The 27,494-nt window shown below is 40.1% G+C and overlaps 1 protein-coding gene across 2 annotated transcripts in view; it reads right to left on the reverse strand.

The window, feature by feature from the left end:
* Positions 1–27,494, reverse strand: part of ccser1 (coiled-coil serine rich protein 1) — a 136,612-nt gene that overhangs the window by 52,604 nt on the left and 56,514 nt on the right. For both annotated transcript variants that reach the window (XM_088994123.1, XM_088994124.1), the window contains exons 8-10: positions 25,195–25,272; positions 16,915–16,992; positions 11,070–11,150 (exon numbers count right to left, since the gene is read on the reverse strand). In XM_088994123.1, coding sequence (XP_088850249.1) covers positions 11,070–11,150; positions 16,915–16,992; positions 25,195–25,272 — 237 coding nt within the window. The remainder of the gene's footprint in view (positions 1–11,069; positions 11,151–16,914; positions 16,993–25,194; positions 25,273–27,494) is intronic.

Below are 27,494 nucleotides of genomic sequence, written 5' to 3' on the forward strand. Positions count from 1 at the left end.
AGCTGAGATAGGCTCCAGAGACCCCCGCGACCCTAATGAGGAATAAGCAGTACGGAAAATTGGATGGATGGATGGATATTTGGAAAATGTTTTCATTCGTTGAAACTGCACCTTATAGTCCGGTGCATGTTATACATTGTATATGGAAAAAAATTGAAAATACACCTTTCAGTGCGGGTGGGCCTTATACTCCCGATGCGCCTTATACAATAGAAAATATGGTACATTGAAAAGCACAAAGTTAAAAAACAAACCGAATGTCCATTTTTTTTCTTCAGTGCTCAACGTCTCTCATCAAGTTGGCAACCTAGAAAACTAACTCAAGGAAATAAAAGACTGAGGGCAGTATGACTCATCTTTGCAAATGTTTTTTTTTTTTTTTTTTTTTTTTTTTTTTTTTTTTTTTTTTTTTTTGCCGTTTCCTCAAATCCAGTGTACCCGACGCTCTGCACCAGGGGAATTAATGATGAGTATTGATGACACTTGATGGTGTAACCACGTGCCATGCAAATTTAACAAGCTGACCATGACCAAGCTGACCAAATGGCACTTGGTGTTACGCAATAAAAGTTAAGGTGCAAAATGTGTTTGGAAGAAACAGGATTAGGGTCGGGGGGATTTATTAAGCATCCCACTTGCACTCCTAAGTATTGTTCTCAAGTGCTCGCACTAAGGGCTAATTTTACAGCAGGCAGATGGAAAGTGGTCTCCAACAGTAAAACATGATGAAGGCATAAAAGCACAATTAAACACCCTACTCCCAAACATAAAGATATTGCACGGGTCTGGACGGAGGTCTCATTATCAAAGGACTATCATGGGAGATGTAACTAGATATGTTCTTTTTATGTCATCATCTAAAATAGATTTGCGGGAATGTAGCGTGTGTTCAATGTCAAAATGGCTCATTTGAAATTCAACGTTGTGGAATGTATTTAATGGCATTGAGTAGGGTCTCTGCGATTGATTATGAGGAGGAACTATGGCCACTGCATTTTAACATGCGCTACTTTTGAGGGTTTACGGTAACCTCATTTGAACCTCTGGGAACGAGACTCGTTTTGACCTGCAAAATTGCAGGGAGGGCAGAATAAGGCAGACTCTTTTATTAATGCGAAACTTTTAGAAGGGATACATGCTGTTTTCATCAATTCGATTTAGAGGGATTTATAATTGTTATTTTTTTCATTGCATTTTAACCCACACAACTTTAAAGTAGCTTCAAATTATCAAATGAAACTGTTGGAGGATTTGCAGTCGTCTCAATTTAACATGTATAATTTGGGGTCTTTTTCAGTCGAATGCATTTTGGTAACGAAGGGAAGCAGACAAATTTAACTAATTTACTGCCAGACGATGTGCAAAAATGTGTCTATTCCAGTGCCAGGGGTTTTGTCATTTTCACACTGTCAATTGCAGGACTCACAGAATATTGTGATTTATGACTAAATAAACATTCAATGCAGCGTAAGAAACCTTATGATCTCTCCTGTCATCAAAAAAAATGTTAGTTCCTAAATTATATGGGTCTGGGGTTATATGAGCTTGACATAGAGGCAGTTGTACAACATAAAATGGATTACATACATATTGATTTATACAGCGCTTTAACAAGATCTGAAGCTGTAACAAAATTCTAACATTGGTAAAAGACAAATGATGCCCCCTCGTGGAAGGGAAAAAAATTGCCAAAGGTCTGAGCAGCGCTTTATCGGCACCCTCGCAAGAAAAACAAAAACCTGAAAAAATTCGAGACTGGTCCTCAACGTCACACTTATCAATTCCTGAATAAATTTGGGAATGGCAGCGAATTAGTTAAAACATTATCTAAATGAAAAAGATGGATCAGTTGTAGTCCCAGAGGTAAAATATATTCCTTTTTTTGGGACAATGGTGCCCCCTGCGCGGCTGCCTCTACAGCAGCTCCTAACCCTGATTAAGTCCCTTTTCGTCTGACTATTTTGTTGATGTTTTTGTCCGTTCGTGTTTTGTAAATTTCCCCAATTGTGGGACTATTAAAGGCTTTCTGATCCTGATTACCCAGTCTTGGTCATCTCACCATAACCTGCAGAATTTTGGGTGGATTTACGGTTGTCGCATTTTGTGTGAGATTTGAATTGCTCTGCGTAATTAAACTGAGTTAAAGTTGTCTAATTTTAACATCCACAACTTTTGTGAGAGTTCCAAAATCAATTTTTTCATTTGTGCTGTTTTGGGTAGCTCTACAGTGCTCTTAGGTTGACCTGCAAAGCATGTCAGGGTTTTTATGAAAATTTAAATGTACAACCTTTGGCGGTATCTGTTTAATCTCATACCGGTGCAAGTTTTTTTTTTTTTTTTTTTTTTTGGGGGGGGGGGATTTGTGTCTAGTTTGACTCTGAAAAGCAAATTTGCATATAAACAAGTCATGAATGAGACTTATAGCTGTGAAAGAGTTGGCTCGACTCGATGTCACTGAGTATTTAAAGTGCAGATCAACACGGATGCGCACTGAAAGTAGAACTTGCCCGAGGAAGTAATATGCTGTGATGCATATGGTGAAGAGAATGGAGAAGTATACAGGTGAGACAGCGGCCATAAAGACAGGGAAGCAGTCAGGCCGATGATGAAATGAGTTCAAGGAAATGATGTGAAACATTCTGTGGAAGATGGAAAATCAAAAGCGGGAAGTAACAGGGAAGTAGGAAAAAGCTGGGGGAGAATGAGGCTAGAGAAAATTTATCAAAATGTGGAAGAAGTGTGATTTTAGCAAGATTATAAAACTGTGAGGTGGATGGAGGGACACGAGTTAAAAAAGGGTGGGAAATGTTTTTAAAAAATCTAAATAGGGTGCTGCGTATTTCTGGGTCTGTCTTAATGCCACGCCATTACTCAGTGAGGACCATGATTGTACAAAATGATCTAGTTTACAGGAATAGGAGACCTACATAGTTCCAATCAAAGTTTGGACCAGCCCTCCTTCTCCTGCTTCAAGTGGCAAGGAATGTTGTGTACACACGTTGACATCACGTGTGTTATCATGCGTATTCACAGAGAGGACCTATTCCCAGGAAAAAAGGTCTTTATTTGAGGGTTACTGCGGCTGTTTCACAAATTACGGATGAACTGAAATCTTCTTTTCCTCCTGACTCCGGTAGCCAACAACAAAATGTGTGCAAAGGAAAGGAATCAATTCCTGCTCTGGCTTAGTCAGTAGAAATGTGCAGGTAATTTATTTTGCGAGGCTGATCATTAAAAAAAAAGAAAACAACTTTTCTTTCAAAGTTTGCAAGATAAATGATGATTACAGGTTGTAGAAATGTGGCAAGGTACAATGGGGAAACTCCAGTCATTGATTCGCAAGTTAGAGAGAGAGTTAAGGCTTGAAAGTAACAGAATAGAACTGGTGTGTTTCTATTTGTGCTTTTTATAGAAACACTAGTGTACCCAAAAGTTGTCATGTAGCGCAACAGTGCGTTTTGAGTTGGTACTTGATTTTAAAAGGTAAATAAAAACAGAATAGAGTGAGCCATTATTCAATCAAAAAAAATATTGAAGGATCAAAGAAGTGATGAGAACTGAAGACATGAATTCCTTAAAGGACAACCGACGTCACTTTTTTGTTTTTTAACTGACATCAGAAAAACGTTATTGGTGCAAAACACCAATAAAAATGACTTAAAGTGTCCAAAATCTGCAAAAAATTGAGCTGCGAATTGGGCATTTTCAGAAAGTCCCGCCCCCAATTCGTGACGCTGCAGAATCAAAACAATGGCTTCAGATTCGGAGAATATGCTTTCTTGTTCCACATTCAGTTATGAATATGATTCAAATAGTTCTGAAGAGGAAAGCATACGTTTGCAAACGATTAAAGAATTTATTCCGTGCCATTTTGAGGCAACATTGGGGGGAAATGTCTCACCCAAAAAAAGAGGCACAAAATGGCGACCTCCTGTGGCCACCTCAGTTTCCACAGGCTGATAAATTCCTTATATGGAGCTTGGACGACACAAATTATGGACACAACTTGTCCGGAGACGTCGGTTGTGTTTAAGCTGTCAGTGAAATTATTTCCCATTCCTAAGCAAACTTCGTCAGCAAACTAGTTTCTTGGATAAGAAGCGAAACGTCCTACACCTTCAAAGAAGTACAGATGACGGCTGAAGAAACCTTTTCATCGATGGACCACTCCTGTACGACTGAGAGAATACATAGACATAACTGGATGAGTAACAAGAAAGCATCTTCTCCGAATCTGAAGCCATTGTTTTGATTCTAGACCAAGGCAGGACATCCTGGCGTGATGTCACGAACAAGGGGGCGGGACCTTCACCAAACAAAAATTGGTGTCGGTTGTCCATTAATTGCACAGCAGTCCAGGGAATCTATTGTCATATTTTGAACTTGATAATGTGCCACACATTTTCAATGGGTGGTGCATTCCACTCCTCACATTCATTTACCAAGAAATCACGCTCTTATATATATACAGAATGAGGCTTGATAAGTAAATATGTGGTGCCATCATGAGTCAATGACGATGCAACATTTTCAGTTTTGATTCATTCATTCAATTTTTTTCGATCCGCTTTATCCTCACGAGGGTCGCAGGGGCTGCTGGAGCCTATCCCAGCTGTCTTTGTGCAGTAAGCGTGGGACCGGCTGCCAGCCAATCGTAGTTTTTGTTTTGAATATTGTAAAAATCCATTCCTTGTCAGCTTTAATATCCATACATAAATCAACCAGGTTGGGTTCTGAGCATAATATGTAAATAACATTGTTGAATAATGACAAGTGTTTTGGCGGATGTGAAACAAGGTGAGGTGGAAGAAGTAAAGCTGCAGCCATTGAAAGAAAATAACGCGAGGGAACGAGAAAAGGCGATGAGAAAGAAGAAACCATCAAGAGCCTTTGATTTCCCCCCATAAAAGCTTCCTGATAGAAATGGCCATGAAATTAGCTTGCTGAAATAAAGCAATTCCAATCTATTCAATCCCCTCTAAAAACTTTCAAACAGCTACCATACCTCCAAGCTCATAAGATTCTCTGCAGGGCGTAGAATAGCTTTTCTTCTTTGCAGGCCAACCTTCCTCTTTCTTCATCTTAACCTTTTTCCACAGTGCTCAATTGAAAAATGAGAGGAGAGGGCAGTTACATTTTATAATTGGGGTTTGCCTCTTTTGCAATATTACAGCTCGCGAGCTTTGAGTGAACATGTGCCCCCTTTCTGAAGCAGCAGCCTGATGCGTTCAATGGGAGGACAGTTGATGTTGCATGACTTCAGATTTATTTTATTTTGTAATTTGACACAAATGTGATGAGGGTGGCCTCGTAGTCCAGTTATTACTGCGGCGACATTACAGTGTAGCAGTACTGCGTTCAATTCCAGCTCTGGCCTACTTGTGTGGAGTTTACCTGTTCTTTCCAGCCCTGTGTGGGTTTTCTAAGGGTATTCAGGTTTCCTCCCACATTACAAAACATGCATGACAGGCTGAACAAACACTCAAAATTGCTCCATGTAATGTGTAAGACTGACTTTCTCCCATAGTACTCACTGACAAATGCTACAGTAAAAATAGATATTTTAAGGCCAGGTAACTTAACTTATATGGTACAGAAGACAAGCTGCCAAAAGTCGATGTTCACGTCGATGTTTACCCAATAGTGCTTGTGCAGATGATAATAATAATAATAATAATAATAATAATAATAATAATAATAATAATAATACATTGTTAGCATCTGCTCTGCAAGCTAGCATAGCATCGATTATACATGTATGTAGAATTTTACAGTTGTGACAATTCTTAATCATTGCAGATGATTCTCAAAACTTTTGGAAATGCTTATAGGTTTAGAATGTTTTATTTGGTTACTTTATAAGTAGCTCGCGTGAAAAAGTCTGAGCACCCCAGGTTTCTGTGGGCGATGCGATTAAGTGAGAACCAGAAGGTTGTACGCCAGCACTCACCCAGTTAGCTGAGATTGAATCCAGCTCCTGTTGCTAGAGCAAGTCATAGTGGAATGCTTGACCTCTACATGAAGAGGCCCAAAGAAGTAGAAATAGCTGCCCCACTTGTGGACGTACTTGCTGTTGCTAGCCAACAGCGCACCGGGGTACCTAACCTACATAGCCGTATTATCTTCCGACACACTCACGTCACGAGCATGGTCACAAGAACAAGTAGAGGGTGGCATTGAGTTGGAAGGGGGCGTGAGGGTTCTCAAATCAGGCCGCACATGCTGCAAGCCACTGCTGAGTATGGTCACCTGCGCTAACTAGCCTACCTTGCTAGCGGGCAGCCAGCTGCTCCTCTAATTAAGAGTCCATCCTGTCAAGGAAGGGAAGGAGTGGACATATGGAGACCTCCACACACAATCTCTGTATTGGCCTCAGAATAAATCACAAAGATGCAGTGTACGCTCGAGCGAGGGAATCAGTTTCTCAATTTGGACACTGTGTTAAAGGAAACTAAGGTCACCATGGACCCGGGCAGGAATGGGACTCTGTTTTGGTAGCAGTAAATGCATGCTACTTAATAGAAATGGTCCTTTTGACAGAGGATCGATGCAATCATAGTCGTACAGTCCAGTTAGAACTATGATTAGGGTTATATGCATTAGGAGAAAAACGCGCCATTTAGAGCTGCCGTCTTTTATGGATTGTTCATATTTTATCAAAGAAATCAGTGAACGCTAGCTCGCTACGTGCAATGATTGTCCCGGATTATGAAAATAATCATGAGTCACATTGCATAACAAAAAATCAACTCAACTATTTATTTAGCATTGCACAATGACCTTCAAATTGACACATCAAATTAAAGTGATAGACTTGCTGTGAAATTTTGGTCATAGAGACTTTGTTGGGAACTCATAAACACGCCTCACAAATTTCACTTTGCCAAGTGAAACTGACTGTGGGAGCAAAGTTAAAGTAATAATTATAATTAAAATAATTAGAATGATAAACTGGGGGTCATGTCTACCAGGTGGAAATTTACTATTAGGCTAAAAATTATGTTTTTTTCTGTCTTATTTTATTTTAGTAATTACACAATTCCAAAAATCAATATGTTTGGTCTCAAATTGTGGCATTGCAAGTGATTATTCTATACATGCTGAAATTATGAAATTGCCACTAAACGTGCACAAAAATAATTTCTGTCCTCACAGATGGAATCCAGCCAAGACGGTGAGACGGTGCTTCTCAAAGCACTCTTGGCGTGCATTAAGATGTGAGCATTGATGAAATTAATTAAAAATTGATCAGAAGTGTCGACAAACCCGAAAGGAACTCAATAATTCAAGATCCATCGTTTCATCAACTTTTTTAGCATCAGACCTGAGGACCCTATTTTAGGAATATTGTGCAATCCATATAAAAATATGAATAATATGAATCTTCTTTTCCTTTGGGCTGTTCCCTTCAAGGGGGTCGCCACAGCAAATCAGTGTCCTCCATCTTTAGAGGTTTGATCTGAATGTTTGTTTTGGCCAAGCTTTTACATCAGATGCCCTTCCTGACACAACCATCTGTATTTATCCGGGCTTGGGACCAGCACAAGAAGACTTACGTCCCTTTGTGGCTACAGAACAAGCAACTCACTCAGTAATATGAATAATATTAAAAATAATACTAATCATCATCATCATCATCATCATCATAATAATAATGTTATTATTATTGTTGTTGTTATAAGTAATAAAAAGAACAAATATTAAAAATAATAGTAATTGTTATGCGGCGAGACAGCAAGCAGGTGGAAAGATGATAAAAGTTCACTCAGCCTGCTCCAGGAAGCATATTTTGAGTTTTCTTTATTTGAAGTCACGGTGGATATCAGTTTTCGGCAGACCACAGGTAACACTGCTCTCCAGGCTGTCATTTCTTCCTCAGTCTGGTTTTAAAGGTGGTTCACCTGAGCTTCTGGCCAATCAGGTCCCAGCGGCAATTAGCCATTCCCAGGTGGTTGCAATCACCTTCTCAGAGAAAATTAGTGGTTGCCTGACTCTACTGTTTTGGATGGGGAGAAATGTGCACCTTTCTCCCATCCAAAATCCAGAAAACATGAAATTATTTAACATTTCTTTTGGCATCATGACATCAATATTATAAATTAATAGACATATTTATGTACACAAACAGTTAACTTCTGAGGTGCCTGTCCACTTAATAAGTGTGAATTTAAAGAACCGATTTAATCTTTTATTTATTGTCGCAACTGTGTTTGTCTGTGATCAAGCCACTGTGATGTCACAACTTGGATAATTTACATGACGCAGCCAGAACAAAGAAAATATTTTCCCATTACTTGATCGATGCATATTTATGTGAGTTTGGCCAGGCGGGACGGCAACCCAAATAAGTAAAACAGAATAAAAATAAAGTCTGCCAGAATCCTTGATGCTTTCCATCTATTGATTAAAGAGTGTTAGAGGGTTTCCAAAAAGGCACAAAGTAACTATTTTGCAATGTCCCCAGAATACCATCATCCATTCATGTTCTGAAGAATGCCAACAAGAAATCATGATATGCCTTAACATCAACTTGAATATGTTACGCAACCAAAAAAAAACCTGATAATATCTCCCCAAAGTGAACAAAACATTAAGAAATGAAGCTTTAACAAACAAGTAGCTCAGCTAAATGGAGTTTGTGTTAATGGCATCGCGGTGTGTATAATTGAATTCCGCCATGAAGCATGTCAACACATATAATACAATCATGACTGAACGCGACTGTCTGTAGCATAAATGCAACTTATTTCACTCAAGTTATTTTGACATTTATCAACACATTACTGACCTGGCCCTCCCACTATTGATGCCTGTGGCACAAAACGCACAAAACACTCACACACATACTTACACAGACAGTGATAAACACACACTTACACAGACAGCTAAGGTACTGGCAATGTCACACACAAAAGCTCTCTTTTTAAATGTTATTATTTACTTATTTTGCTCGCTTAAGTCGACAGAATCAACGAGCATTCAATAGGGTAAAGCCATCGCTGACTGTATGATTGGAAAAGCATTAGCGGGAGTAGGTGTGCGGTGCCAGAGCGAGGTAATAAAAGCCTGAAGCAGGGAGAAAGAAAATAACTTATTAATATGTAGACATCAGGCAAAAATGATGGTGCTGGAAATACATAAATACAAATATGTGTGTGAGTGTGTGCATGTGTGTGAGTGAGTGAGTGAGTGAGTGAGTGAGTGAGTGAGTGAGTGAGTGAGTGAGTGAGTGAGTGAGTGAGTGAGTGAGTGAGTGAGTGAGTGAGTGAGTGAGTGAGTGAGTGAGTGAGTGAGTGCGTGCGTGCGTGGGTGTGTGTTCTGAGCCATATTGTGTGCCATCTACAACCACGATTGACATTTCAAAATCATAGCGTGATATGTAATTATTTGATGCCCCGCCGAATTCTTTGAGTGTAAACTCAAATTTACAGCCTCTTCGATGGGGTTCTATACAGTTTAAGTCATTGGGTAGTCCTTATTCTTTGTCTACTCCTTCTTGAGCCAGTCTATTGTTTACTTGACAATATATGGTCACTATCCATCTTGTATGTTTTTTTTTGTTTGGTTTCAGCTAACGTTTTACGGTAAATGGCTCTATTCAATGGACCAACATTTTGTGGTGAGATGCACTTTGTTTCCCATGGCAGAAACACATTTTCCAAAACACAATAGGCCTCATTCAGACACACAAAATGTAAAATAAAGAAAGAAATTATCGAGCGTTCTTACTCTGTACACAAAATCTGCTTAGGTCATGAAAATCCGTTTGTCATGAATGATGAGACATCATTGGACAAAAAAAGCTGCGGATGATCAAATGAAGTCATGTGGTGAGTCAGCATCGCTCGTGGCGCGTTTCTTTGTCAAACATCTGTTACTAAATTATTTGGCTGTCAAAAGTACTTTCGAAGTATTGCTTTAGAGTTTGGGCATAGCAAAAAAGGAACAAATATTAGTTTCACAGAATCTGTTCTCCGTTAACACGGGCTAACCACGGGTACGTGAACCATCTGTAATGTCTACATCGAGAAGTGCATGTTGCTCAAAAAGTGTAACTGCAAACACAATCAATTCACTTTAACATTCTCTTTCAACCAGAAGCTTAAATGACGTGCATAATTGTAAAATCAATCAGTTCAGGTTCCCCATTTAAAACCAGAGTCTATATGTTTTTTTCAAATAGTTCTGAATAAGGAACACGAAGACAATGTCAGCCTACTCTAAATTCCGTAAGTCAGAAAACACACACAGGGCCATCTGTCATCTCCATCTGTAGCACCTGAAGCTCAACACTCAGGCGCCGTGCTTGGATTGGACAACAGGAACTGGTAGAGGCGAGTCAACACAGGTCGTTTGATTATGGTACCTCATGTCGCAATTTTCAGCATGTAAACATGAAGGTGGGAAAAGGAAGTCAGACGTAGAAATGCAGATGGACAGCTTTGGGCTTTTCTCATAAATTCCAATATGCGCAACAATGAATGGTTATTCCAGTGTCACAAGAGGATGAGGTGATGTTCACGATATTACTGTTGTGTGCATATCACTTGCTCTAAAAACGGCCAAAAGTCGTAAGTCGTGGTCAAACTGGTTTCCATCAGGCGATCAGTTGTCGATATAGTTAAATGCAGTGCACATAGCAAAACCGGTGCCAAAGCAACTGCTGCGGCCATTACATATTTCCCAACATATGTTGCCGGTGGAACCGTATCACAAAATGCAAGTGACCCAAACATATCGCCCCCGTTTCCAGCACAGGGAGATATTCATTACATTGACTGTGCCCCCATCATGTCAGCTGGTGGTGAAACCAAGGTTGGCCATGTCAAAGGCGGGTAAAATACATTGCGCACTAGCCTCCCTGGTGAGCATTGTGGAAATTGATGAACGAGAGTTGGGTAGTGGGGCAATTCAATGAATGTCACAGCATTTTCAGGACAAGGTACATGATGGATTTGAGCGTTAAAACATGCTCTTAAAGCGATGGGAAGGGATGTAAAGGTGTGGGGGAGAGCAAGGCTAAAATGAGTTCTGCGGGAGATTTTTTTTTTTGTGGAGCACGTGCTTACCTCTGGCCCCATGTGCTCCGTCTGCGTGGCTCGATCGCTCGCCTGGCCGTCTTTCATCTTCAGGGCGGCTTTGGCACTGTCCTGTATGAACAACAAACACGCACACATAATCAGCCATGTCCCTAAATGTAGGGCAGGGGGGTGTGGGGTGCATCAAATGGAGGGATTAGGAACAAGTGCCCAACCTCAATAACCTTCAACGTTTCCTTTTTTCTTTATAAAGAACAGTCAAAAGAAAGTTCACTTGAATATCCTGCTTGGGGAAAATCAGGATTTACAGATTGGTCACTATTTCCGCTTTTACCTTGACCACACACATTTGCAGGCAGCCATTTTATGCGCTTGGCAATGTTTTTAGAAGGTTGCACGTTCCTTGGAGGTTGGCACTATTTACGCTGGGAGCTTTTTCTTTTACAAACACGGTAGCAAATCATTGTGACGTGACCGGCCCAGCACTCGTAAAGGCTTTTCGAGAAAGAGGCTTCGTGTGGGATGATTGAAGACCTGGGTCGCACTTTGATGAGCATAATTGGAACAATTAAGTGAATTAGGAATGCTCGAAGTTGTTAAGATTTGGTACATCACATTTGCTGGGTGTTCCTTAAAAAGCTGCTGTTTTTGTTTCTGAATTGGGGGAACGTGTATTTTGGAATTTGCGTGTGGAGAAATTTCACATCTCGTCGCCGTCCTGGGCGCGCCCCGCCCCTCCTGTCATTGGATTTTGTCATTCCCTTGATTGTGCCTTTATTAGATCGCGCCATTCAGGCGCCGTCGGAGTATTCTGAAAGCCACCCTGGCTGTCACCGATCTCCCTCAGTCATGTGTCCTTTTTTCATATTTTTGTATACACAGCAGAAAGCCCTCGAGTTATGTAAAGCAGAAGAGAAAGAAAGGAAAGAAAGAAATTAGTAGAAAAACAAAATAAATACATGAGCTGCTGAAAAGGCAGTCACTCTTCCGGCGCTATCTTGAAGACAAAATAAACAAAAACATTAAATAACATATAATGTGACACAAAAGACAGACTGTCATTCAAGCTAAAGGACTTTTCTGCACCGTCTTTGTTGTATTAAGCAGTTCTTGTTGAAAGAGGAGATGATCAAAGTGTCCTTTTCACCAGTATATCAAGGACATCATGGTGGAATGTGCATTTCTACTACAACCTAATTTTTTAAATAAATATAAATGGGGCCGATACGACGAGTCAGACTTTAGTTCGCTGACGAAGCCTCTTGGGTAGGAGGCGAAACGTCCGAAACCTTCACTTTTGTACAGATGACGGCTGAAGAAACCTTCTCATCGATGGACCACTCCAGTACGACTGAGAGCTTACACAGACCTAAATTTTTAAAGCAAACACGAAGCTGCAGCATCCATTGACGAAAGCAGATTGTCTCACATCTTCTATCCCACGTAAATCCACTTCAATTCCAAGCCGTGACAGCTCCACATACACATCGGCACTCTGCGCTGACACTCCTTTCTTCTCATCATGGGATCCTCGAGACATGCATCCATCCAGCCTCAGGCTGTCCAAAGCATCGACCTTTTCACTGAAGAAAGCGGGGCTGCAAAAATGCTGTCCATTACGGACGCAAAAAAAGCACAATTGCCCCAGAGCTGTCCAGCGATGACAGTCAAATGGCACTGACATTAATCCCTACCAAAAACGGTGCTGGCATATTCGTGTTGCCGAAGAAAAACAATCTGTATCAGTTCCACATGAGGCACAAAAACACAACACATGAACAAGACAAAAACAACCAAAAACAACAATGCTGATAAGAGCCCTTGCTGACGGCTGCCTACTCGGGCACCATCTTGGACTTCTTTTTTGAAATGTGAATTGGCTGAAAAATTAATTGGTAAGGCCATTTGAACAGTGGTGTTGTTAACAACTTCTACAGTATTAAATTTAATCTTGCACAACTGATAAGACTGTTGGTTCCATGGTATTCAAGTTCATTAATGGCAGGTCAACAGGGCTCAATCCCAATGCCCTGTGAACTGGGGGGGGGGGGGTCGTAAAGAAAACTAGCCTTTGTCCAATCTCAAAACATTTGCCCACAAAGTTAATACTGTTTTAAAAATGTCTTACTACCAACATGAAAAGCAACCCTGTATTTTGACAGCAAAGTCCTTTCAACAAAATCCATCAAGGTGGAAGAGCGGAAAAGCTGTTAAAAGTGACAGCCGGTGATGGCCAGCGTGTGAGCAGGTCCTTGTAGGAGAGATAATTAATAGGTTTCCACTGACAGATTTACAGAGGTAGGCGGCTGGAGCTTTGGCTACGAATTGCCCCCTTCCTTCAAAGGGCCGCACTTAAACTTGATATCGGCAGGCAAGGTTTCCCCTGTCTCGAGCACTCTCTCTCCGCAACATACAAGACATACATCGGCTCCCTTGAAATGCTCATTTCATGTCAAGTGAACAAAGTGAAATGCAGCGCTGACATGGGATGTAACATACGTCGGGTAACTATCTTTTGAAGGAAAACACGGCAAATGAAAATAGATGAGAGCCGGAGATATTAAAAGAAAGGTGGCACATGTATAAGTAGGAGTCAGGTTAATACACAGGATGTGAAAAGATGCAGAAAATCCAATTTGATGCTTTTCAGAAGGTGCATTGAATAAATAAAAATGTTGAAAGTATAAAACCGGAAACCCGTTGAGGATTTGTTTTACTGTCACATTTTTCTTGTTTAATAAAACCCTCGCTTCAGGCCCCTTGAATTAACCTGCAAAAAAACTACTCATGATAAAACTGCTCTTGGAAGGAAAAAAAGTAATTTCAAGCCTAAAAGGTTTGAGTTTACTTGTGACACTAGGTGTTTTAAATGGCACACGACATCTATTTGAAGGATTGCATTAGCCGAGTCCATCATGTTCTTTGCTAGCTGTAATTCTAATTTGGTGATTTATTAAAGTATTAGCATGCTCAGTGGACAACCTGTAACCGAAGTAAAAGCTTCTTATTAGAACAGGTAAGAGATGTACATTTAGGCCTACGTGTTGAGTACGGCTCGATGAGAGGAGTCACAAAGGCGTATTTAAAAGACCCAAAGAAAACAAGGCTGACAAGATTGAGATGTGAGCACTAGACAGCAAATCAGACACAGACGCCAAATGAGACTCAAATCATTGGATGGTGACTGGCATCTCTCATTATGCTCTGACAGAGCTCTGCATTGTACCGCTTCGATAGAGCAGGTGACACATGACGGACAAACAATGACAACAATATTGTGGCAAACAACACTTAAAAGGGACATACCGTGGAAATTAATTAATTTAATGACTTGCATAAATGAAGTTGTGTCTCTGGAGTGTCTGCCCACCCATCAAGTGTGAAATTAAACAACCAACTAAATCTTTTATGTGCCTGTTTTTGAATGTGTCTGTGAGCGAGTTTGCACTTGCGTCCCAGCGTTTAACATTCCAATTAGAATGATTCCGAATGACCAAACTGAGTTAAAATGCTCCATATACAACTCTATCATAATTAGAAAGCCAAATCCCAATGGAAATTTATTCGGCGCTATATTCCTTTGGCCGATCTGAGTCCATCTATCTTAAAACCTTCAGGAAAATGCTCTGGTGATAAATAATTGAACTTTGTTTAATAAATGAAAGGAAAAGGGCTCCATACTCACCATGAGGTCTACATTAAAACTATCAAGGTTATACTCATCATAATAAGGCTTCTTGATCACGCAATTTATATCATGGTAAGCCTTCAAACTATGCCCGTGTTCATCAATTATTTCGCCTTTATTTTTGAAGCTTTTGAATCGTCTTCCCCGCCACTTTGACAGGTCATTAGTACAAGAGAAAACAATTTTACTTATGAACATAAAATACAATGTTGACATATTTTTCTTTTAAAATGAAAAAAAATTCTAAGATCCACGGAGCCAATTATTGTTCGATGCAAATGCATTAAAATAGAGTCAAAACATTCTAGTTGCTTTAATAATTTAGTTCAAAAGTCGATGAAAGTGTGCCCATGGTAGATTTATAAGAGCATATTTTAAACGTAACAAATATCTGATGACACTCATCCGTGAAAATTCTTAATAGTGGAAGCTTCACATGACATTGTATTTAATTAACTTCAGATTGGGGGGGGGTAGAATTTCATTTGCTTGTATTACGAATTATTTGGTAAAAATGACCCAAAACAGCAAGACACAAAGCATTAATGGGGCTCCACCCCAAGAACAAAAACATTGGCACACAATGTGGTACCATTGTATGTCGGTCTATTGAAATGCCAGCTGTTGTTAAAGACTTGAGGTTATGTTCAATTGGGGATGGATGATTAATTTCAATGTAATTATGATTTGGATTTTGGCCTTTCTTGATGTTCAAAATGTTATAATCACCCCCCCAAAAAAGATTTTAATGTGTAGTGCAGTTCCTGAACCTGTAACTTAACTGCACAATGTTGCTTAAGAAGTAAGGGTTTAGTGTATATGATGCTCCTTAAAGCTTTTTTAATGACACCCCAGTTGGCATTAACCGTTAAGGGCAACACACAACCATAATAATTACACACATTGTGTATTTAAATACCAGACATGCCCAATTTTTAAAGCCGCGCTAGACGCTAATGCTAAAGTCTTATAATAATCCATTGAAATGCTAACGGTAAAATTAGCATCAATTTCGTTAGGGTTATTTGTTCAAATAACAGATTTTTACACAGAAACTCTGTGAAAACGCTGACACACAGTTAAAATGTGTTCTTGACTTGTTTCAATTGCTATTATTTTAGTATTCAGTATTCCATCTACCGTAATTTCCGGACTATAAACCACGACTTTTGTCACAAGCTTTCAACCCTGCGGTTTATGCAACGATGCAGCCAATTCATGCATTTATTATAACGACCGGCGAATATAATAATAATAATAATAATAATAATAATAATAATACATTTCATTTCTAAGCCCCTTTCAAAACTCTCAAGAACACTTTACAGTCACTGGATTTCTTTGTGCGGGTGAGCAGCGGCAGCCATTCGCGCCAGCTTTCACTCTACCCGGAAGTAACACAGCAGCAAAGTTATCAAAGGAAGAGCTAAAGAAAGAAAGGAAACAGCCGAGGAAGACAGGTTTAATGTAACTACGGTAATTACGCTAGTGAATCGTGTATGTAAAGTGTCCCTCCGAGTTGAATGGGAGGTTTGGATAACCAGTGACGGGAAATTGTTTACCAAAAGTGGCAAGTTTTGTCTGCTAACGTATTTCTTCCGTGTCTCAGTGACTTGGTATGTTTGTACCCAGACCTGTTAGCGAGTGCTAACGTGTAGCTGCCTTGTCTCACTTGTACCGGCATGTTTGTTTTTTTTTTTTTTTTTACCAGCCCTGTTCGCACCGTGTTACTACCGTAATGCAGGCACCGTTTTCAAACAAAAGTTAAGGTATATTATTACAACTTTGAAAACTTTTTCTGTGTACCGTCTTTTTTGATAAACATGTGGCTGATGGACAGGTGTGGTTTATGTATGTACAAAATGGTTTGTCCTTTAAAAATGTACTGAGTGAGGTTTATAATCAGGTGTACTTTTTCGTCCGGAAATTACGGTAGTTGAGTGAGGTATTTGTTAAAAGTAAATAATGTATCTAGAAACAACATGGGAATGGAGTCCATTAGAAAGTTGCCCACTGTTTGAATGTCAATTATACATTATGAAGCTGCTTGGTCATTTGGACCTATTTGCTTGAGAGTGGTCCCCTCCATAATCATCGAAATGAAAAGTGAGGGGAACGCTGTTCCATTTCGAGAAAAGATTATGAAATCATACTGGTCACATCGGTGGTTTGTGCACAGAATCATACCAGTTCACTCTGAAGCCGGTAAATCAGCTCGTCTTTGTCCTTCAGTTGCTGCAGCAACACCTCCTCTCTACTCCAGTCCTGGCCACAAAAAAACAAGACACGGTGTTGCACATTACTTTCTGACACCGAACACTGCAGTCATCAGTCTTATGAAGCTGAACATTTTTATCTTCTATTTTTGTTTAACAAAGAATCTACAAAGTTTCATCTCCGTCTTTTAGGGTTCAAATTGACACAGATACAATATTTTACGGTGTATAAGGCTCACCCAAAAGATGACTGCGCCTTATACACATATGCACCTTAAATGTGATGTCATATTGAGCCACAACAGGTCTTGCAACTAATTTCAGCAGCCACCGACTCCATTTTCCCCTGTAGAAGAAGTTGTGCGTAACCCCAGCTGATAGGACTATTTTATATATGCACATTCTTAAACATCTTTGTTTCTTACTCTTTACGCATTTGTATTTGTCTAAGTTTAGTCCAAGTTGTTACGCTATATATATTTGTGTAGTTTACCTTATAACTTTACGTATTTGTAGTGTGTACTGTTACTCTACCATACTTAGTTCAGTCTAATATCATGCTTCAACCCTTAACTCGTAGCTGTTAGGCTCCTTTTGAAATGATGTCATTCCCGCCCTTTGTATAAATAACATCTGTGGGGGAGAGCAGATGCTTCTCTCCTCTTGGCCCGCTCCACCTCCTCTTCCTCCTGTATTATATTTCCTCTGCTGCCTAAGATTAAAATAATATTTCTGTTCATCACTTTGATTCCTGCTGATTAAATATTACCACCAACACCAGTGAAGAACAGAACCAGGAGAAGAACATCAATTTTGACCCAATACCAGCCTCCACTCCATCCTCTATAATGTGGTGTACCTTATATTTGGAAAACTTTTATAGATTAATACATTATATTTGGAAAATGTATTTCTTTCGGAGAAGGTGCGAGTCATAGTCCAGTGTGCGTTATACAGTGGGACCTCGGTTTACGAACCCTTTGGCTTACGAACTTTTCGCTTTACGAACGTTACATTTGTGAAAATTTTACCTTGGCATACGAACTATTCGGGTTACAAAGATATATATATATATATATATATATATATATATATATATATATATATATATATATATATATATATATATATATATATATATATATATATATAGTAAAGTCTCGTTATATCGATATTCTCGGGAGTCTGAAAAAATATCGATATAACCTGTCTATCGATATATCCGATCCTGCGGCATGTAAATTTTCTCCTTGCGTTCATAGAAATAGTATCGTAATAAGCAGTACTATCGATATAACCGAAGAAGTCCAAGATGGCGCCCGAGTAGGCAGCCGTCAGCAAGTGCTCTCATGAGCCTTGCTTTTTTTGTTGTTTTTGTCTTGTTTTGTGTTTTCTTTTGTCACTTTGTGTTGTTGTGCGTCGTGTGGAACGGATACGGATTGTTTTTCAGCATTTTTGACCACGACATTCATCAAGGAGGAGACTGTGCTGAGCGGTTGCACCTTTTCGGCAGCATTAATATGCCAGTACTGTTTTTGAATGGGAGGAATGTCAGTGCCATTCGACTGCCATCGCTGGACACCAAAGGGGCCATTGTGCTTTTTTGCGCCTGTAATGGGCAGCATCTTCACAGCCCCGCTTTGTTCAGCGGAAAGGTCGGTGCTGTTGGACAGTCTGCGGCTGGATGGATGCATGGCTTGAGGAGCCCGCGATAAGAAGGAAGGAGCGTCAGCGCAGAGCGCCGATGCGTATGTGGAACTGCTGCGGATTGGAATTGAAGCAGATTTATATGGGACAGGAGATGTGAGACAATCTCTTTTCGTCAAAGGATGCCACAACTGCGTGTTTGCTTTCAACATTTAGCTTGTAGTCGACGTGCACGTTCCACCATGATGTCCGTGATCCACTGGTGGAAAGACGCTTTGATCCTCTCCTCTTTCATCTAGAACTGCTTCATGTCATCACAAAGAGGGTATAGCAAGTCCTAAAGAATGAATGACTCTCTCATGTCTTTGTGTTGTCATATTATTTGTTATTTAGGTTTTTTTGTTCCTTTGACTTCAAGACGGCGCCGCGAGAGTGGCTGCCTTTCCAGCAGCTCATGTATGTTGTTTTTCTACTTTCATTCCTTGCAACCCTTTGATGCTGTGAAATGTAAAATTCTAAACTGTGAGACTAATAAAGGCAAATCCAATCCAATCCAATCCAATAACGAGACTTTACTGCATATATATATTTTGTCAAAGGATGTCCGGCAACACGCTGTGTTATTGGAAAGTTTAAGATGATGAGGACATCTGATCTTAGCATTCAAATTCAATCATTTGAAAAAAGACCCACAGAGGTGTAGTTGCTCAAAATGGTACTCTGGGCGACATCAAGAGAAAGTAAGAGGTGGAGAGAAAAAAAAGTTAGAAAGACAAGTTTGAGAAAAGTAGACAGGTGGTCAGGTAGTCATTACTTCTTCAGAAGAGAAAAATGGACAGGAAAATGTGAGTAAAAACATACGGGAAAGGGGACAAGATGAGATAAAGAATAGTTGGAGGTTGAGTGAAGACATAGAGAGCCTGAGGCTGACCATGATGGTATCGAAGGGATCCTATCCTTGGGGAGTCATCTAATCTCAACAGACAGCCAGGAAAGTCAAGGCGATAACTTCAACAGTGCCCAGCTAATCAGCCTCAGCGAGTATGAATTCAATCTTTTTTTTTCCCCCGCCTCCGATCAACAGATTGTTTTCAGACAATTTGAAGATGTATGTTTTCTTTCGCACTAAATGAACAATTAATTGATGAGATTTGTTGGTCTTGCTTTGAATTTGTGGAATAATGTTCCATCAACAAGTAAAAACAAATACTCAACATGTGCCATGTATAGGACACATTTGGCTTTGAAAGTGCCCTAAAATGTGCAAAATGAACCAAAACGCTTGCTATCCTTATGGTCACTTAATGGTAACAAGGTAAATTGTATTGTATTGTATTGTATTGTATTGTATTGTATTGTATTGTATTGTATTGTATTGTATTCCATTGAGCGTAGCTCCATCAAATGCAGGAGTCGGGAACCTATGGCTCGCGAGCCATATATGGCTCTTTTGATGATTGCATCTTGCTCGCCGATAACACTAAATACATATTCTGCTTTTTTGCTGTTCATTTGTTGTTTGGGCTGCAGTTGGCGGAAAGCACAATTTTGATTGGATGATACTGATCTAGGCTGGCGGAAAGCGCAATTTTCATATTGAAACAGGTAAACGCCCCTTTTAAATAAGCCCGACGAGTAAAAAAAAAATGACGGGTATCGTACACTTCAGGTTGAATGAACACGAGGTTTCGCCTTTGTTGAGAGAAAATGTCCTGATTCTAATTTGCAATGAAACAATCCATCGATGAAACAGTTGAATGTCAGTGGCACTTTGACAAGCCCCATGCTAACGTTAGCATCATACTTCTGCGAGAGACAGTAGAAAGCAAGTGCGGAAGCTAATGAGCCGTGTGCAGGGTAGCTAGCAGTAACTGTGCGTCAGGACCCAGCAAATTGACTTTCATTCTGATCGTTTGGCTGGATTTTTACCAATCATGAAGAACAGAAAACCATTCATGTTAATGGTGAGTACTATCACAGTTATTTAAAATAATATATTCTGACATTTTGTTGAAAAGTGGCCGCGCGTGAATGCTTGTTTGCGTGTGTGTGTGTTGTTGTGTGTGTGTGTGTGTGTGTGTGTGTGTGTGTGTGTGTGTGTGTGTGTGTGTGTGTGTGTGTGTGTGTGTGTGTGTGTGTGTGTGTGTGTGTGTGTGTGTGTGTGTGGCTCTCATTGAAAAACGAAAAAACATTTTTAAATATTTTACTTTTATGGCTCTCTTAGTCAAAAAGGTTCCCGAACCCTGATCTAATGGATGTATGATTAAACTGCTACCCCGATTGTCGCTTCAATTCTATGTGCCTTTGATGAAAGCAGTTTTTAAAATGGCCAATCGTGTCGAATTTGGACAGGCTAAGCAACGCTCATTTGACTGGCTTTCGTAAGACTAAGAAGGATAAAATGTTCATGGTTGGTAGAAGAGATGAAAAAGAGTGCAGAAGAAGTGCGGCGTCGTGGTGTAAATAATAGCAGAGCAATGTTAGGTGACAAAAGTGTGCTCCAAACAGCTTTCGCTCAAGGCTCGTATCCATGGCAACGAAAGCGAGGGTCCAATAGCGCGTGAATTTGGACACTACTGCGCGGTCGAGGTGCGCCGGAAGTTATGCCATGTGGACAATTATGTCTTGCAGGACGCAGCCTACGAATTTGGACACAGTCAAGACTAAGTGTTAGGAGAGGCAGAGTGTGCTAACTTTCTTTGAATTTGAAAAAGACCACTTTTCTCAAACAAGAGCTACAGCCTTTCGGACATTGTGTCACTTTGAGTGGTTCTAAAATTCAAGCTATGCTACACTGAATAACCAAACAGAATATTCCAACTATGCTCTAAGTTTCTAAACAGTCCAGAACGCGGGTTTGGAATTGTTTATTCATTTATTTATTTATTTATTTAACGTTTTGTTTACCAAATGGCATGTTTCATATATTGTTGTTATTAATATTTGGGTCTGATACCCACAACAGCTCACAAAGTGTTTCAGCAGCATTAGCATGTCTGAAAAATATGGGAAAGCCTTCAATCCTGTTTTCTTTTTTGGGGGGGGTTATTTTTGGGATGAGATCCTGAGTACTGTTGCGTAATAATTTTCCGAAACTGCAGACCATGAAACAATAACTAAAGTTTGTAAAAAGAACCATCAACATTCTTTTTAAGCCACATTTCGGGTGGTATCCGGGACAATTTTTCAGTGCTCCATAAGTGGAGCATGAGAATATATTTCTAAAATAATGTGATTGGAACAGCCTCAGCTGGGTGCTGAGGAGGGGGGAAGAAATCCGATCAGAATCAACCGAGTGCAGCCGCTTAATGTGATTTTGTGCCGTGGTTGAAGGCACTCCATGCTCGCAATCAGCAGCCTGCTGAAGAGGCCGTGGAGATGAATTACATTCCCCAGGTTAGCAGAAATGATTCCATTTGTTCACATTCTTTTGGAGGTACATGCTGGCAGTTAGAAATCAGACTATTGTATTCGAGAAATGTTTCCTTTGATATGTTAAGTCACTTATCTATTTCTTCAAACTTTATGGATGGATGCATTACAACCTGATCCTCCTTAAACAAGTTATCTGTTTTTTTATGCCTGGTGACCCATTATAATTTCTTATGGGCTTTATGGAAGTTCAACCAAAAATATTCACTGGAATATGTTCTATGTGCACCTGTTAAGCTAACCATTACATTACAAATAATGATGCAATTGTGGAATATTAATTAAGCTGCAAAAAAATGCCACTTTGTATCCAAATCCATGATGACCATTGTGATTTATACTGACATGAAATTACGTCACAGTTCCTATTGACCCACAGCTCACTTGTATTTTGCTCATGTGACATTCCCAAAGAATGACCCTATGGTCTTGTGGATTTTTTTAAAGATGCTCTCTAAGCAGAAGTCTTCAATGAGGCCATGCATAAAAAAAGGTTGAAGTGTTTGTCAGCCCTATTTTGTTCATAAAATTGTACCGGAGGACCCGGAGAAAACCCACGTGGGTCCGGGGAGAACATGCAAACTCGACACAGGGAGGCCGGACCGGGACGCGAACCGGCGACCTCTGCACTGTGAAGCCGGTGTGCTAACCACTTGACTACCAGGCCGCCCTGGATTATAACTGACCATTTCAAATAAAGGTACAGAATGTCTGAAATTTTGAGTTAAATTTAATTACAAAGTGAAAATGTGTCTAATAATACAGAGCTGCCGAATTGTGTTTTGCTTTCTATTAAAAAAAACTCTCAGGGTGACTCACTCTCCAGTCTTCATCTTTGGAGTCTAAAATTGAAGAAGTTGTAATGAATAATTGAGATGCAAAAGGCGTTTTCACATTTTTATTATAATGGCTTTTCATTCCCCTCAGCAGCTCATATCTGGCATTTTACAAAAAAATATGGGGGCAGGGGATGAGAATCAAAACTATTATAATCTTGTCTCACACAGTCATCACAATGTGGCTGGATTAAAATCAGTAAATTTGCGATACCGCTTGTCGTACGTCCCAACTAACCTAGAGTGAGACGCAGGCTACACTAGATTGCAGAACCCACACAGACAAACAACCTTTTCCAATTATGAACAATTATTCGATGAACCTACGTTTTTGTGCGCCTGTGGGCGCGTGTTCATCAGGGATCATTTGAAACAGCTCTGTTCTTGACCTGGCTGCTGGCCTTTATCCATGTTAACACTGCACTGCTTCCGCACACCACCTTTCAACGTAGGACCGCCATAGCGCAAAACACCCACGCAAGCACTGTGTGGACCAAAATCTGATCAAAGCCACTGCTGCTATCTAGTGTTGATTGATCATACTGAAACCATTCTGTAAGTAAGGGCAATTCCATTCATTTCAATTGGGAAAACTTGATTTCACTTCGAAGGGTGTTGACTGAATGAAACTTCGAGTAAACTCAATATGCATACATGCCATTATGTGTATTTAGGTGCGTGCTACATTCTATGAATTTCAAATTCAGAAATAGTGATTGATAGTGTAGCCCGTCTATTAAAAGATGTTCCTTCCTTCCGTGCCTTGAAACCAGATGTGAATGTACACAAATGTCATTTAAATTGTCTGCGCTCTCCTAGAACGCTCCTCTGAATAAACATAATGATAGGCCGCTTTTTTGCACTAAAGCAGGAACTAGGGCAAAAAAAAGAGCGCTGTGTCACACTGCGGCCACTCCAAGAGAGACATTTACTAGAGCGCCGGACAAATTCTTCTCTTCTCTCTTCTCCAGTGATCGATGCTTCTCTGCCGCGATTAAATTTAAATTCCGACCAAACACTCTTTTCGCCTCTCTGCCTTGTACGCCATCCCTTCATATTGGACAACGCTACATCATCATCTATAGAAATATATAAGAACTTTCATAGTCATTTCTATAGTTCAGATGAACTGCGGGAGGCAGGTGAACTCAACAAAATACTGTATGTGGACCACGGAAGCACATATCCCGGTTCAAAAATTTTCACCATGTCGATAAATCATTGCTTTTGCAACACAAAAAGTCTTCCTTTCCAGACACAGATTTGTCGGTGGTTTCTACAAACAAAATCTTGTTGAAAATTACCGTACAGAAGATAAATGGGCATTGTTGTTTAGAGGCATAAAACATATATGTGAGGAAAACAGATGACGGCTGAAAAACCTTCACTTCACTTCTTATTTATCCAGCTATCTACCTAGCTAGCTATTTGTTATCTATTTGCTATCTATTTGCTATATTTTGCTAGCTTTCTATCTATTTGAGTTACTTCTGGGTTGAGTGAACGCCGGCGCGTGTGGCTGCCGCTGCTCACCCACAGAAAAACTTACCCTGTGATTGTAAAGTCACCATGACAGTTTTGAAAGGCACTTATAAATGTAATTTATTATTATTATACAATTTTGAGGCCAAAGGAAAATTGAGAAACGTGGCTCAGGCAAAATACACATGGGAGACTAATTTTATTACAATTTCCAGCGATACTACAGTATGTGTTGTCTTGTTTATGGCCCTTATTACAGTTCAATGTCATACTTTAGTGCCAAACCACTTTGGGTAATTAGCCCTCACTGTGCATCTCCAACGTTCATTTTTTTCTTTTCTTTTTTTTTTTAAATTAGCCCCCCCGCCTTCTGTACTTTTCCTACATGTGGGCTGTTTGCACGTAAGCTTCTATATTCAAGCTGTGTCGCAGCCTAAATTTCTTCCACGGATCAGCGATGTGGGTCAAAAAAGAGGGCGCACACGTGCAATTGTTTTGTGAAACAGTGAAACTAAGTGGTAAATGCAGGGATTTCCAGCTGATCCACGGTCAGGGCCATGACATACATTGGCTTTTTTTAAAAACATGAAGCCACAATTAATGAAATGAACATTTGGGGATATAATGTTTTAGGGATTTTAAGAAACGTTCATCTGAGATTTCATTTGTAAATTTTATTTTTTTTTGTATGGCAGCCCTACTCAAAAGCTCTCCATCTATCGGTTTTTTTCAATCCCACATTTAGAACATTAACCAAGTTCAATTTAAATGAACACAGCTAAAATTGTAGTGTATCTATTAGCACTGACATGGATATGTGCGTGACTGAAATAGATCACCAGCAATGGGTTTACCTTCAATGGAAGCGACTTCTCACTGCAGGGGCTAATAGGCAGAGACTGAAGACTGCTGGCAGGACTGGTCTCTGTGCTCTGTAAAACAAGATGAACACTTTATTATTCAATAAAGTTTATGTAGGTTTTGGGAATGTAGCATGAAATAGTACTTCCATGAACAAAAAAAAACACAAATCGCAGTGAGAATATGCAAACTGCACACATGAAGTTAAGAGCAAAGTTGTGAGGCCCAAAGCATCAGGACTGTGAAGTACATGTGCTAACCACTCACTGCCCACCAGGCTGCCCGCTATGAAAGACCAAAAGAACTTGGCCTGACCCAAGAGCCTCTGAAGAAGCAAAAATGTTTGGTAGCCAACATAACGTTCCAACTAGTGACCTTTTTGTTTTAGATAACCAAGGAAAGTGTCATATTTAAGGTACATTTTGAACAGTTTTCTCAAGCTTTAGACTCTCGGGTACCCGAGAGACATGTCAGCTCGAGGAAGAATGTAAACTTGGTGGTTTATTAGATATGCTGACCTTTTAAAAAGCAATAACTCCAAGGAATTATAGGGGAGACGCGGCTCTAAATGTGCCATTGGTGATCAATGTACGACCTCATGGAGGGAGACAGGGGCACACTCCCTCCGTCTTATCTTTTCGGTCTTCCAAAATAAACACCTTCTGTTTAAGGTCACTCGAGTCCCATGGGCGAGATAGCGCGACTGTCCCGACAATTAGATGCGGTTCAAGTAAAAAGCCTTTCGGATTTAGCAACAGGGGGAGAAGTGCGGGAGCAAAGAAGCTAAGGTGGACTGCTTGGGTGCTCAAAATTTAATGACTTGCTGTAGCCGGAGGCAACATGTCAAAAGATGATGAATGGTCCTGAAAAGTAAAGCGGGTTTGCTTGTCTGACGCACCCCTTTAATCACATCGGTATGTACAGGTATGCTAATCTGAGGATGAAAGGGCTTTAAAGTACAAACAATAACACAGGAGCCGGATTCAAACAATTGTATTATTATATTCAACCCAATCCCAATCAAGTAGGGATGTCGCCCTCGCTTATGAACAACTAAGCCTTCGGGGGATGCTTCTTTGATTCCCAAACATGAAACCTACCTGTTTCCACTGAACCCGCTCACCTGTGAAATATTTCCAACAGGTATTTGTTGCTCGTTGTTCTAGCTTTTTGGGAATGAGTTTCAGGCATCAAATTTAAAATAGCAGATGATTTGTTTCTTAACATTGATTTACTTCCAAGTTGTGCTCATTTCAGAGCATTTCTCCCTCCCCCAATCTTAAGTAATGGCACTATCATAAAACATTTAGTGGTAACAGTAACATTTTAACTGTCACACGAATAAAATCATACACATAAAGGTTCACCACAAAATACATAAAACAGTGCCGAGGCCAGACACGATGCACTGGGTAACAATTTGTTGGCAAGCTTCTTGTTATCCAATATGTGTAAAGCGGATGCTAGTAGAATTAGCATCTTCTTGTTAAAATCAATATATGCTCTGCATCTATCAATCCATATATTTTCCCTTTCAGGTTCAATGGAGCAGGAGCCTAGCCCAGTTGACTTTGGAAAACTGGGACAACTGTATTTCCCGGAGTGTAAGGCCAACAACCCAAAAGCCGTCATTTTCTTCAAAAGATGACCCTGCACCTTATGCGCCAGTGCGCCAAATATGTGAAGTAATATTGAGCCACAACAGGTCTCGCAACTACTGTATTCAGCCACTGACTCCATTTCCCCCTGTGAAGAACTCATGTGTAACCCCAGCCTCTTCAGTAGCGCCTTATAATGTGGTCTCCATTATATTTGGAAAACATTTATATATTTAGATATTATATTTGGAAAACCTGTTTCATTCATGGTGCGCCTTATACAGGTAACATCCAAGTTACGACCAGCTCAACTTACGACCACCCGTACTTACGACCATGACTTTGAGACCCTATTTTTTTAAATTGTAATTCTATGTCTGGCACCGCAACACGTTAGCAGGCCGGCAACGCATAGGACAATTTTGGCCAGGCAGCATCGCACTCTTGCACAGCAATCGACCGTGTGATGGCACCAGAGTGGGGGAGTTTGCGTGTCATCTAGCCTCCGAGTCTCTATTCAACATTTTGAATGGATTTCGACTTGCGACCATTTCGACCGACGACCGTTTGGTCAGAACGGAACTCTGTCGTAAGTCGAATGTTACCTGTATATGGAAAAAGTTTGAAATTACACCATTCATTGGGCTGCGCCTTATACTGAGGTGTGCCTAATACACCGGAAAATACGGTAGCTG

This window comes from Hippocampus bargibanti, linkage group LG04, assembly GCF_051943395.1.
Source record: "Hippocampus bargibanti isolate YZ-2025 linkage group LG04, ASM5194339v1, whole genome shotgun sequence".
Taxonomy (NCBI): Eukaryota; Metazoa; Chordata; class Actinopteri; order Syngnathiformes; family Syngnathidae; genus Hippocampus; species Hippocampus bargibanti.